This window comes from Miniopterus natalensis, chromosome 19, assembly GCF_054644295.1.
Source record: "Miniopterus natalensis isolate mMinNat1 chromosome 19, mMinNat1.hap1, whole genome shotgun sequence".
Lineage (NCBI taxonomy): Eukaryota > Metazoa > Chordata > Mammalia > Chiroptera > Miniopteridae > Miniopterus > Miniopterus natalensis.
Genome location: NC_142099.1, coordinates 29,744,241 through 29,758,636, shown reverse-complemented (window position 1 = coordinate 29,758,636; position 14,396 = coordinate 29,744,241). Strand labels below are relative to the sequence as shown.

The 14,396-nt window shown below is 42.2% G+C and overlaps 1 protein-coding gene and 1 non-coding gene across 2 annotated transcripts in view; both read left to right on the top strand.

Annotated features, from left to right (window-relative positions):
- The first annotated feature begins 6,125 nt into the window (after nucleotides 1-6,125).
- The window catches only part of CD55 (CD55 molecule (Cromer blood group)), a 30,521-nt gene continuing 22,250 nt past the window's right edge, over nucleotides 6,126-14,396 (top strand). The window contains exons 1-5 of the mRNA XM_087827729.1: nucleotides 6,126-6,222; nucleotides 7,000-7,182; nucleotides 8,832-9,023; nucleotides 10,277-10,376; nucleotides 11,389-11,474. Of these exons, the coding sequence (XP_087683855.1) occupies nucleotides 6,126-6,222; nucleotides 7,000-7,182; nucleotides 8,832-9,023; nucleotides 10,277-10,376; nucleotides 11,389-11,474 (658 nt within the window). The remainder of the gene's footprint in view (nucleotides 6,223-6,999; nucleotides 7,183-8,831; nucleotides 9,024-10,276; nucleotides 10,377-11,388; nucleotides 11,475-14,396) is intronic.
- Nucleotides 11,938-12,044, top strand: LOC148090938 (U6 spliceosomal RNA). The gene has a single exon (XR_015716162.1). It is a non-coding gene; the product is annotated as a U6 spliceosomal RNA (small nuclear RNA).

Sequence of the window (14,396 nt, the reverse complement as noted above, 5' to 3'; positions counted from 1 at the left end):
AAGTAAGGGAGCAATGGAATCGGTCGGTATGTGGCCTAAGTCAGTTGGACTCCCAAACCCTCCCACTCAGTCTCTGGGCTGTGCTGTCTCCCATCACACAGTCTTACACACACACACACTCACACACACACACATACAACACTCACATACACTCACACACTAATATACACACACATACCTATACTCACACACACAGTCACACACACATATATTCACATATACAACACACACACACAACCCTCACAAATACATATACTCACACAGTCACACACTAATATACACATACATATACACATATGTACATATACTCGTACACACATATATTCACATATACAACACACACACATACACCCCACACACATTTTCTGGTTCCTGAATCTACCTCTGCTTAGTTGAAAATTCACTGCTGTCTCAGAAAATTCGGATTTGGCAAAGAATATTGGCTCATGTGAGTCAAACACTACATTTCCATTTGGGTGCTGAGCCTTCCCTTATAACCATAGGGAAGCCAGAGGCAGGGCAGGATGCCGGCATGTCAGGTCCAACCGTCACCTGGTGTTCGCGTTCGGCCACTTTTACTAGGTACCTCTAGACATGCTTCTAGTGGAAAAAAAAATACTATATTTGATGTATGCGTTGATTAGTGAGTTCCTGGAGAAGGAACTTGCTGTATAAAAAATTAGAAATCACTTTGTAAATAATATAAGTGTTTAACCACTCTACTGCACAACTGAAACTAATATTGGATGTCAACTGGAAATGAAAAAGAAAAAGAGAAATAGGAGCCCACTCTTTTGTTTTCATTTATTTTTAGAAAATACACTACTTACTCTGCAAAGCACAATTGCTCTCCTTTGCAGCTACTTGACAAACCCATCTCAACAAAAATGTTTTTGTTCTCCTTGGCTACTTTAAGATTACTTGAAATAATTCTTGACTGAGTTATGAACGCAAATATGAAGCAGGCTGACTCCTTAGGCTTGAGGCACTGACAGGCACCCTGAGGACTTTCTGACCCTGGGGGGAGGGGGCACAAGACAATGTGGCAGAGGGGCTAGGACCCTCAGCTCCAGCTCCCTCCTCACAGGCCACGTGGTGGAGGCTGCTTACTGAATTTTCCTAAATACCAATCGCCTCGCCTCTCAGGAGGGCAATACCATTTGGCTCGTGGTTTTGTATCCGTGGACTTACAGGAAATTGCATTACCCTCTTCGCTTTCACCAACGTTTTCCTTCTTTCATTGTTTGTACTCTCATTTGAAGGTCCTCAAGGCTCACCCCTGCGGCCTCTTGAAACTTGTTGAACTCTTCCCCTTGGTGACCTTGCTTTCAGCCATGTCACATCCATGCCCCAGCTCAATCCCTCCCACGTTTCCTTCCCAGGCCCTGCACCTCCACACAGACACCCCGCCGAGGCGTTTTCCACCAACAGCTGCGCAGCCAAACTTGGTGTTTCTTCCCTACGTTTCAAAACAGGGCCCCTCGTCTCACACACACCAAACCTCTGAGTCATGTTCGCCACTTTTTTTTCTCGTTTCTTATCTAATCAGCCACCAAATTCTGCAGGTTCTTCCATCGAAACCTCTTTGGTGAGAACAGACACGGACACACAAATGGCTGTAATAATTGTGTCAAGGGGGGTGGTTAGAGTGACAAGACTGTTTCCTTAATACAGATTTATTAATTTAAAAATAGAATTAAAGACATTTCTGGGTCTTTGCTTCCAGGGACTTCTCCCTTTGCAGCATCTTGTACACACCTCCCAAAATGATCTTGTACACTTGCTGCTAAAACCTGTAAAATGCACTGTGTTTAAGGCTCTCTCCGTATCTTGTCAGCCTGTCTCTTAGCCTCTTCTTTCGTTGCTCATGTTAAATTCCCCCTGCCCAGCCTAAAATAATTCCTTACCATTCTTGGAATCAGCTGGCATTTTCCTGACTCCAAACTTTTGCCATACCTTTCTTATTTCTTTTCATATTTTTTTCCCTGTTGCATTGACATATTTGTCATTATAGCCAAATCACTAGGACAATAGTCTCTTCCACCCAAATTGCCAAGTTTCTTTCTTTTCTGAACACCCACACTATATTAGTTGAGACATTTCCATGGTATTTATCACATAAAACCTCCCTGCTGGAACTTATTAAATTCCCTGACCGGATTCCAACATGGGGGAGGGTGGTTCTCGCAACACCAGCACACAATTCTGAGGACTCTGACACTATCCAGAGATAACACGATTATCACACAGGTTAAGGATTTAGTCCTACAAGACTGTCCCACCAACCTCCTGGACATACCAATAATTTTTTCACATCAGCATGGTGTCCAAGAAGTCAACTCAATTCTGACACTATCTGCCTAGAGACTAAGATAGCATCAAAGTCCACAGGCTAAGGGTTCAGTCCTACAAGACTGCCCTTCCCTCCAAACACAAACACACTTCAGATGAATCCTGTGCTCCTGACCAACTGGCTACAGACTGGAGGTCCCAACAAACCTCTCCACTTGAGAATGCCAGTCCAAGTCCAGATTGTTACCTGTGCTTCTAATCAACTGGCTATAAATTAGAGGTTCCCACAACCCCCTCTAGAACAGGTCACAGAACTCAGAGAAGCATGTTACTTATTAGATCACTGGTTGATGGTAAGAGGATATAACTCAGGAGCAGCCAGAAGGGCCGCATAGAGTAAGTTCGGGGCAAAGGGCATAGTTTCCATGCCCTCTCCCGCTGCACTTCTCTTCCTGCACCAACACGTGTTCACCAACCCTGAAACTTCCGAACCCAATCTTCTTGAGATTTCATGTAGGCTTCATTACAGTTATGATTGATTAAATCATTGGCCATTGGTAATTAATTTAACCTCTAGCCTCTCTTTCTTCCCTGGAGGTCCAGGGGGGACTTAAAGTTCTAACCCTCTAACCACATGGTTGGTTCCATTGGCGACCAGCCCCCATCCCTTTGTGGAGTTCAAAAGTCACCTCATTTAACATAACAAAAGACAACTTTTCCAGTCTCAACACTTATAAAATTCCAACAATTCTTGAGAGTAGTGAGCCAGGAATCGTGGACAAAGGCCAAATATATATAAGAAATATATTTAGGTTGTCTGAATGACTCAATATACATTTCTTATAAATCACAATTTCTTATATATCACAATTAGAGATCCTTGAAAGCAAGTGTTGGCCCTTTCTTAATGTGCTTCTGAGTACTAGATGATCCCCAATTTATTAAAAGCCTGTGATGTAGTCGTCGTATGGTTCCTGGGACAGGGGTGAAAGCTATGTTCACTATTTTCTACCAAAATCATAGACCTATTTTCTAATATTTAAAATGTATTTTTTAACCTAAACTTATCATTTTGGAATTGGAAAGCTCTATAGAGGTGATTTTAGTTCTAATCTCTTTCTTAACCAATGTGGAAATGAGGCCCCGAGGGATAGAGTGATTGGGCTTAGAATACATAACTAGTATTTGGTAGATCAAGTATGAAGGCTCAGGTCTACTGTTGACACCAGAAGGAGTTGGTTCACAAATCGACCTCCCCAAATATCTAATTCAGTGTCCTTTACATAGACGATATCTTTGCTGACTGACTGCAATAAAAAGAATGCAATATGGTAGAGTAAAAGAGGCAAGTATAGGTTTGGAATCAAACAAATTTGAATTAGATTCTGGCCTGGTCACTTAATTGGCTGCAGAGATTTTGGTTAATTAACTTCTCAGCTTGTTTCCTCTTCTATGAAATGTGGGTAATTATCTCCAGTTGATGAAGTTGTTTTGGTGAAAATGTATAATGCATACGAAGTGATTGAAACACAACAATTTGAGATCATTAATTAAAATCTTTAGTAAGTTACAAATTTGTATATTTAATGTTTCTTAATAATGCATACATTTCTATCGTAGAACCTTTTTCTAAATTGAGTAAATGACTAGTGAATTTTTCTTTTTTCTTTTGCCTTCAGAATGTTGAAATTTTGGGAGCGGCCGTAAGTGTTACTAAAGAGTCCATCCAGTTATTTCTTGTAAAAGTTCCTTTTTTTTTTTTTTTTTTAATGTAATAGCGAGAACTGTGTTTTAGAAGGCGAATGTCTAGAGCATCCACTGTAGCTAAGCTGGGTGGGTGACAGATAATTTTTTTGACATTTTGCAGAATTCATTCTTTTTTTCTGGATTAAAAAAGCTATTACATTTACCCAATAGACACTGCCTTCTAAAGTTAAGTCTTCTGACAGCTCCATACCTTCAGCTCTTTTTCATGATGCTGCTCCCTTGCCTTTTGCACCAATTCTATGAGCTCAAGCAGAAGCAAAGTCTACCTGCCCATAGTGGCATGGCAGAAGGGTGTGGTGGGTGAGGTCACGGGAAGCTCTTAGGGAGAATAAATGAAGGCCTGGTATCAATTCTAAAACACTGGTGGGCCCTGATAAACTTTGTGTTTTTATAGCAAATATGAGAGTGAAAGTAAGGCCGTTAAACATAAAATATGAGAGCCACACTAGGTGATTTACAAAGCCCAGCTTCTCTACTCCAACCTGTTTTAATCCCGACAGGTTTTTATGAAAGATTAGAGGAGTTAGTTTCCTGGAATCCCGGAAGGATCAGTCCCAGAGTGGGCTGACACAGGGTTCTGTTCAGTGTAGTGCTCATGAGTCAGAGAAAATGCTACTGTCGGAAAGTGCTGTTTTCCTCTTTATAAAGCTCATACTAACCCATAAAGAGTGATCAAAAAGCATATTGGAAAGAATATCATGACAGGATGCAACCATTAGCCCCAGAGCTGGTCCATGGCCTAAGACATAACTCCAAGGCATGGATTTTACTTAACCAGGTCAGGTGCTTGAGGGACAGATAAGAAAGCTAGGCTGGGACTCTGCTAAGCAGGTAAATTACTAAAGGGAAACGATTTCTTGGGGTTACTCTCCATGAATGTGTCTGGCCTTTCTGTTTATGACCTTTAGTTTTTTGACAGGCACAGTGCTGGGCTGAGTGGATCTTTACTCTGACCAGTGCAGTAGAAATTTCTCCACCTGACTGCACAATGAAATTACTTACCTGAAGCACTTTAAATAATCCTGATGCCCCTATCCCACCCCCAGAAATTCTAATTTAACTCGTCTGAGGGGCAGATGGAGCATTTCGATTTTTAAAAAGCTTCTATGCGATTCTAATGTGTGGCCAGCCGCTCAAGCCACTGGCATATACTTAAGACCTTCTAGCAAACCTCCCTCTTCAAATCCACCTCCCTATCGTGTAGCTTTTTGGCGCTGGGTTTTTGTTTGGTAATCTCTTTCCGCCCGACACAAGGTGACCTTCTCTCGGCAGTCAGACTAGAGGCGTCTCCAAGTGGAATTTCAGGCGGTGCGCTGAGTAAAGTAAAGAGAAGGCTGGCAAGAGACTGGTGCGCGCCCAAACCTGCTATTTCAAGTCCCTCGGCCGCCTCGCCCCGCCTGCTTCTTGGACCCTTTCCCACTCGCTGTTTCCCGTTTACCGAGCGATCTGGGACACAACACACCGCCTCGTTTCTTCCCTGGCCCCTTTTGGCTTTTGCCAGGCCTCCTGGGTGCAGGCACCGCGTCCCTGGGTGGGCACCGCCTCTCAGCCCCAACCCCCGCATCCACCGCACGCGCCGCTCCGCTGGGCGGCGCCAGGGGCTTAAGGTCCTCTTAAGCCAATTCAGACCCCCGGGGGGCCAAGCCCGGCCACTAGAAACACCCCCCTCTCCTCCGTGGCCCCCAACATTTTTGTTTACTTGGAAAGCAGATATTTACATTCCAGATGGCAGCTCAGGCCCCACCCCAGCAAAGGGAAGTCCCAGCGTCGGTCTCCAGACAGTGTCCCCCTGCCCAAGGGTGCAGAGGGGCCACTGACGCCAGAGCCCCCGCCCTTGCGCCGCCCAGCACCTGGAACGGGCAAACCTCTCTTCGCAGCCTCTCTTCGCCCCACCCTTTGGTGATTCAGAGCCCTGGAAGCACCCAAGGAGCTAATTTAAATTGATTTGCCACTCTCGTCTGCTGCTCTTTAAAGCTCTTTGCTGGAGTCCGCTCGATCCTGTCGCGGAGTCGGCCGAGTGCGGGCGCGGGGTCCCTGTCCCCGCGCCGGGTCCCTGTCCCCGCGCCATGAGTCCCGCCGGGCGGGGCGCCCCCGCAGCGCTGCGCCTCCTCCCCGGGCTGACGCCGTGGCTGCTGCTGCTGCTGGGTCCACACTCGGCGCGAGGTGAGTTGGAGCCTGGGACCCAGCCCAGGTGGGGGAACCCTTCTGCTGAGTGGGACGAGCTGGGTCAGTCTCCGTGGCAACCGAGAAGTCTGGGGACCTGTGGGGGGCGAGGGATGTGGGCGTCGGTCACTATTCCCGCAACCCCCTAACTTTAAGGCTCAGAGCTCCCACTGGCCCTGTGCCGTGGGAAAGGACGGGGGTCGTCGCTGCTGACGAGCTCTCAGGGGGCTCGCTGGGCTGCACCCCGGCTGGCGTGGCTTTGGGGGTGAGGCGTGGAGACTTGAGGACGCACCGGCTGAGTTTGCAGAGCAGCCGCACCCTGGGAAGCAGAAAGGCAGGGCTGGGATAGGGGGACCTGTCAGAGCCCCGACGCCCCCTTCAGAGTGGGAGGCCAAGCGCTGTGACCCCTAAACAGAGCCCAGCTGCGTGCAGCCCGGGGCGCTGCAAATGTACCCGTCTGCGGGGGTAACGTCCCAGCGGGGCCTCCCTCTTTATTGCGTGCCTGGCAACAGTCTCTAGGGGGAGATAGATACTAAAGCACTTTTTTTAAAAAAAATGTAATGAAGAGGAGGGGGTTGTTCTCGACTTATTTTACCCTTGAATTAGCTGTCAAGACTGGAAGCCTAGCGAGGTCTTGGTACGTCGGTTCGGCACTGGATGGAAATGTTCCAGGGGCACCAAAAGCCGTTGCTGCTCCCGGGACTGCCTGGGGAAGGAACGGTGCTTGCTATAAACCCAAAAGGGTATTTCCTTCAGTGCCATGGTTTCCCCCCCTAGGTGACTGCGGCCTTCCCCCGGATATTCCTAATGCTCTACCAGCTTTGGGAGGTAGCGCAACTTTTCCTGAAAACAGCATAGTCACCTACAAATGCAATGACGGCTTCGTAAAAAACGCTGGCAAGAAAGACTCCGTGATCTGTCATAACAGCAAATGGTCCGACCTCAAGGAATTTTGTAGCCGTAAGTTCTTCACTTCTTTTTAGAAGAGTTACGGGGCCCTGGCCAGTGTGGCTCAGTTGGTTGGGTGTCACCCCGCGCGCCAGGAGGCCCGCGTTTAGGTTCCCGGTCGGGGCACGCGCTGGGGTTGCAGGCTCCGCCCCGGTAGGGGGCGTGCGGGAGCCAGTAGATTCTGTATTTCTCTCCTTCGGGGGTTCTCTCCCTCTCCCTCCCAGCCCCCCCCTCAATTAAATAAATTATTAAATACATAATAAATAAAAAAATTTTAAAAAAAAGTTATGGGAATGGAATGTATCTTAAGGTAAAATGCATCCCTCTTTGGCGTGGCTGGCAATTGATGCTTTTCTAGCATTATTAAACCCTAGGGTGTACCTGCTAGCACTTCACTCCCCAGCTAGTTAAGGGCGTTATTTCCAGGGATAGATCCTGCTTCTTCATTAACAACCCTCTACCCCCACACGCTGTACCTACTGAACTAACAGAACATAACCAATAGGTACTGCTGTTGCCTAGGGAATAAATTAAATATGAACGCGTTTGGCAATTACATTGAGACACATAGCATAGGTGCTCTGTTTCCAATTTGATTGCCTCAAGAAGGAGTTACCAAGTGCAACTCTGTGATGGCATTTAAAACGTATCTCTATCTGTACCTCAAAATCTATGCCTCACCCTAGACATATACACGTAGATATAAAGATAAGACCCGATTCCTGCCCTTGAGCAAGTTGGAGCAGTGGGAGCTATGGTAAACAGAGAAACTGCCACCACAGTATTTTGTGAAATGGGCTTTAATTTTTTTTTAACCTGTCCATGGTAGGAGGCAGTGGGTTGAATGAAGTACATAAGCTTTTGCACGTGTATCCTGTTACAGAGTTTATAACTCTGCTACATCTATTACTTCCTCTCATCTAACCCTCCAGACAATTCCATGAGGTGAGCAGGGGCTCATCCTCATTTTACAGCTGAGGAAACAGGCCCCAAGAAGTTAAATAACTTCCTTGAGACCAGCAGCTCTTATGCAGAAGAGCCAGGGTTCAAACTTGAGCCTTTTGACTATAAATCCAACTATTTCTTACCTCTATAAATTCATATTTGCCCAGATGTTTAAAGTTTGTAAATACTTGTATGTACACATTGGCTCGTCTGACTCTTGTCCCAATGGGTTGTTGTGGGGTTGAATAAGTTTGTATGTATAAAACATTTAGAAGTATTCCATCAATATTAACTATTATTGTTACTATTGTTGTTATTGTCCAAGACATTACCGCAGCAGTCAGCGAATATCGGTTCTCATCTACCCCTGTGCTACATAGGACAGGGTAAGGGAACTGGCATTTATTGAGTCAGTGCCAGAATGGTGCTAGGCAACTTAAATGGGCTTTATTTTTCAAATTGTTGGCATAGTGACATCTATGTACCAAATCTACTTCTTGGGCCTCTAGTAATTAGGAAATGAAAGCATATATTTGAATATATTTGATAAAGTATAAATGCCATGTTGATATTAATATAGTTAAATACCAAATATGTACAAAGAAGTACAGAAAAGAGGGCGATGTAAGGACCAGAGGATTCCAAATAATTTAATATAGATTATAAAATAAAGTGATATTACTTTTTGTTGTTGTTGCTTTTGTTAATACTTTTAGGTAGCTGTGATGTTCCAACCAGGCTGCGTTTTGCATCTCTGCAAAAGATTTATATCTCACAGAATTATTTCCCAGTGGGATCCGTTGTGGACTATGAATGTCGTGTGGGCTACATTAGGAACAATTCCCTATCATCAAAACTAACTTGCCTTCAGAATTTTACATGGTCCATACCAGATGAATTTTGTACAAGTGAGTATAATTTTAATGAGTATTCTTAATTCTGTGGTATTTGGGGAAATAGTATTTCATCTTTGATTCATGCTAGAAGTCTATGTGTACATATTATCCTGTGTACATATTATTATTTAGAATGATTCTTAAAAAGAATCAGAGTCATTTTATTTTAAACTAGGCAAACTACTTGAGAGACAGGAATATTAATGGACTCACAGATTTCACATTTAGTTTAAGGTTACCTTAAATGAAATAAAATAAGTATATATTCTAAATATGTTACTTTTTTTGAAACTTATCTATTGATGGGCACTTGGTTTGCTTCCATATCTTGACTATTGTAAATAACACTGGAATGAACATAGAGGTGCATATATTCTTTTGAATTACTGTTTCTTCAGATATATACCCAGAAGTGGAATTGCTGGGCAGTTCCACCTTTTAAATTTTTTGAGGACCCTCCATTCTGCTTTCCTTCGTTGCTGCACCAGTCTGCATTCCCACCAACAGTGTACTAGGGTTTCCTTTTCTCCACACCCTCACCAACACTTGTTGTTTGTTGGTTTATTAATGATAGCCATTCTGACAAGTGTGAGGAGATATTTCATTGTGGTTTTAATTTGCATTCCATACAACGGCATACTACTCAGTTATAAAAAAGAATGAAACCTTACCATTTGTGACAGCATGGCTGGACCTAGAGGATATTATGCTAAGTGAAATAAGTCAATCAGAGAAAGACAAATACCATATGATTTCATTCATATGTGGGATCTAAAGAACAATATAAATAAATAAAACAGATACAGAGTCACAGATACAGAGAACAGACTGATGATTGCCAGAGGGGAGGAGGGTTGCGGGACTGGGTGAAACAGGTGAAGGGATTAAGAAGTACAAATTGGTACTTTCAAAATACTCACGGGGATGTAAAGTACAGCATAGGGAATATAGTCAATAATATTGTAACTATGTAGGGTGCCAGGTGGGCACTGAAAATATCAGGCAGAACACTTTGTAAAGTGTATGATGGTCTAACCACTGTCTGTGCACCTGAAACTAATACAAAATAATATTGAATGTAAGCTGTAGTTGAAAAATAAATAAATAAATATAAAAAATAATAAAAAAAAGACGTGGTTCTATTAAAAAAAATGACTAGGATCTAAACAGTTTCAGGATAAGAGATTACCAGTGGTTCAGATGATGCATTTGCATAGATGTGCCTGATAACTTAATGAAAAAAAACAATTTGTACTGTCCTCTAGGAAAATCATGTCCTGACCCTGGAAAAATAATAAATGGTCAAGTCATTATAAAAACTGACATATTATTTGGCTCATCCATCACCTTCTCATGTAACCCAGGGTAAGTTCTCACATACTAAACACTCTATATTTAACAAATGAAAAAACAAATTAGAATTTAAGATGGAAATTTTTAGATGTGTGGCCATGTTTACAAGCTAGTAGCAATAAAACAAGTCCTCTGTTCAAAGGTTTTGCTCATGAGCTTATCACAGGTAAATTTAGTAAAATGGGCTAAGAAAGGAAGATGTCTTATACCACCAATATCTCTAAATTCTTAGGTTTCAGTACATGTGACTCATTATAAAAATTTAAATGTCATTAGTAAAGGAAACTACTTGCAGAAATGAAATCCAAGTGTTAAATGAAACCAGTCTTTAATTTACCTAAATAATAAATTTGCATATTTTTTTTTCTATATGCAACTTATCTGTTACAGAATATCATAGGTTAAAAACATTTATTCCTAGTGTTAAAATATCATCTGACCTCAGGTCTTTTATTAGTCTTCTATGTAGAGAAATGGAACTCATTTATTAAGTATTATCAGTGTCTCAGACACTGCTGAAAACTTTATATTTATTTTCTCATTTAATATCTGTAAATTGAATTATGATATTTGACTCTGTGTTTGTCCATTTTTTATAAAATAAAAATATCAGTATCACTTATCTCCTGTATTAAACACAGATGTTTGGATCATTAATATCAAACCTGGAAGTACTTTGAACCCTTTCAATATAAAAGTACATTCTATTATTCTATGAAGATTGTATTGATCTTCAGAACTGAGGAATATAAAATATTCAAGCATCTGTCATTTAAAATGTTTAAAACACTAATATTTTCTAACATGCACCCCACCCAAATAAGAAATGTTTTGCATGTCTTATACTTGTTATTTCTTTGGATGTCACCTTTTAAAATGTAATCTTTTTTCTTTTTCTTTAAACTGCCATATGAACTTTTATCAACTATTGTTTTGTCTCCATCTACTGGTATAGTAAATATTTTAAGACGATAATCTGGAGAATTTAAGAGAACGCAACTTTTCTTTTCCTCTCATTGTTTAGGTACAAATTAGTTGGTACAGCTATTAGTTACTGTCTTCGTAAGGGAACGGATATTGGTTGGAGTGCTCCGTTGCCAGAGTGCAAAGGTAAGACTGAACGAATCTAAGTGCTAGCATTGTGGGACTGAATTATCAATGACATTACTTTCTCTGTGTTAAGGATTATTTACAGTGTATATCTGTAGCACCCTCACCTTCTAATGTGCATCTTAGCTAATTTAAAGAATTTTACTTATAATAGTCCATAATTTATTAGCTTTGGAGATAAAGGATCCAAAACAAACTAAAGTTTGTGTTGTGTTTGGTCATTTATTATCTGGCCATTTCTTCTACTAATCAGACAAAATAGATACCAAATTCCCTGGCCTAAGACCCAGTCTTTCTCAAATAGATGTCGCCTTCTTGCACTGTGAAGGGCCTCTGATGTGTGTCAATGGACAACTTGGTCTACACATCCAAGTGCCCTATGACCCTTATCCCCACTCCACTGAACTTTGGGCTAGAGGCATGCACATCAGCAGTATAGGCCATCCTCGAGAGTATGGACCGTGTGTTCCCTTCCGCAGCACATACACTAAAATCGTAAAGATATCAAAAAGATTAACATGGCCCTTGCATAAAAATGACCTGTAAATTTGTGAAGTGTTCCATATGTAAAAAAAACAAAAACAAAAAGAATATGGGTTAGGAGTAAGGACTCTCTTAGCCCCTGAAAGGGGTGTTGGCACAGGAAATTCTGGGTGCCAGTCCCTGAAGCATGATTTAGAATGGGGTTGGGGGAAGAGCTCTCAATGAGCACATCCTTTGGGCCTTGCATATACCCGGTCTAGTAGAGAGAGGCACAGCCAGAGAAGGGCCAGAGCACCGCATTTTATTATTTTATTTTATTTTATTTTATTTTATTTTATTTTATTTTATTTTATTTATTTATTTTATTATTTTATTTTTTAAAAAATATATATCTTTACTGATTTCAGAGAGAGGAAAGGAGAGGGAGAGAGAGATAGAAACATCAATGATGAGAGAGTCATTGATCGGCTGCAGCCCTCAACCCGGGCATGTGCCCTGACTGAGAATTGAACCCCAATTGCCTGGATCCTAGGTCGACGCTTAACCGCTGAGCCACGCCCGGCAGGGCAGAGCACCGCATTTTAAAGTGTGGAAGCCAGGGCAGGGGCCCCACTTGCCTGAGTTCAAAGGTGATACTGATGGCAGTGGCCTCCCGCCTTCATTCTTGCACTCTATTAATGTTTCAACTATGTTCTACCTGGATTGTTCCATCTGAAACATGAGCGGGACTTGTCCTTCCTTCTTATAGCTTATTAGTGCCTCTTGATCACTTACAAAGTCCAAACTGGTATAATGTCCAGGCTGGCCATGGGCTACCTACTTCTCCATGCTCATGTCTGGCCCCCATACTTCATGCTCTACCCACGCAAACTACTGTAGTTTTCCGTGCACTTCAAGCTCGTCACGTCCCCACATCCTTCCTTATGCTGCTAACTCTGCCTGATATGTCCTTGAGGCCCTTCTTTGCTTGACTGTTGGGTTTTTTTCTTCTTAGTAAGGGTCTGCTCTGGTAGTCTTTCTAGAAGCTTTGTCTGACCTCCCAGGCTGGTTTACTGTCTTTGTCTCTTTCCGCACCACTGTGCATGCCTCTGTGATGACCCTCACCATTCTGTGTTGAATCTATGTATTTAATTATCTTTCTCCACTGTGTTTGGGGACATAGGAATGATATCTTATCCTGTTTTGTACTTCTACTTATAAGACAATGCCTGGTGTGCATTAGGTGCTCAAGAAATGTGTGAATTGAACTGATGGTGATTTGTGTAGTCATCACACACCCCGTTCCAGTGTCAGTCAGATGACTCCTGGTTTGCTCCTTCCTTTGATTAATGGCCTAAAAGTACTTTATAAATTTGTTAGTATTCTCTGGGTACATAAGGACATTCAGTGCAATATAATTTGATGTATACATGTGGTCACATTATTTTTCTGCTTAAAAAAAGAGAAAAAACATCATGTCTCTACAGAATGGGGAATCACTGAAACTTTTATCAGGGCAGCTGCTGGGGGAGGCCTCTGCTTATAACATAATGAGAGTAACTCTTCTTGTATATGTATTACTTCCATATCCTGGCTAGTAATTAGTAAGTTATGCTGCAGTAAACATAGAGGTGCATATATCTTTTCGAATTAATCTTTTATTTTTCTTCAGATAAATACTCAGAAGTGGAATTGCTGGATTATATGATAGATCTATTTTTAATTTTATATGAATCTCTATTCTGTTTTCCAAAGTGGCTGTACTAATTTACAATCCCACCAACAGGGTACAAGAGTTCCCTTTTCTCCACAGCCTTCCCAACATTTGTTGTTTGTTGATGTATTGATGGCAGCCATTCTGACAGGTGTGAGATATCATTGTGGTTTTAATTTGCATTTTCCTGATGATCAGTGTTGTTGAGCATCATTTTACATGTATATTGGCCATCTGTATGTCCTCTTTGGAGAAGTTTCCATTTAGATCTTTTGCCTATCATTTAATTGGATTGTTTGGTGGGTTTTTTTGGTTTTAAGTTGTATGAGTTTCTAATGCATTTTGTTTATTAACCTTTTATTGGATTTATCAGTTGCTGGTGTCTGCCTGCCTCCTTGTGCAGTGCCACAGGCCTGCCTGCCTACCTGGCTTACAGCCTTGATGTAGTGCACCTGGCCCAATGCCTCCCAAACACACAGGCCTGCCATCAGGACCTGGCTGCCAGACTCAGTACCCTGGACTACCAGAAATGGGGCCTTGTTTACACTCTGCAGCCTTTACCTGGTACCCCTTGAGAACAGGCACAATGAAATGAGGAGACAAAGAAACAGCACCCAAATGAAAGAAAAGGAGAAATTGCCAGAAGAAGAACTAGATGAAATGGAGGCAAGCAATTTATCAGATTTAGAGTTCAAAATAATGTCTATAAGGATGCTCAAGCAACTTAATAAGAATCAACTGGAAGT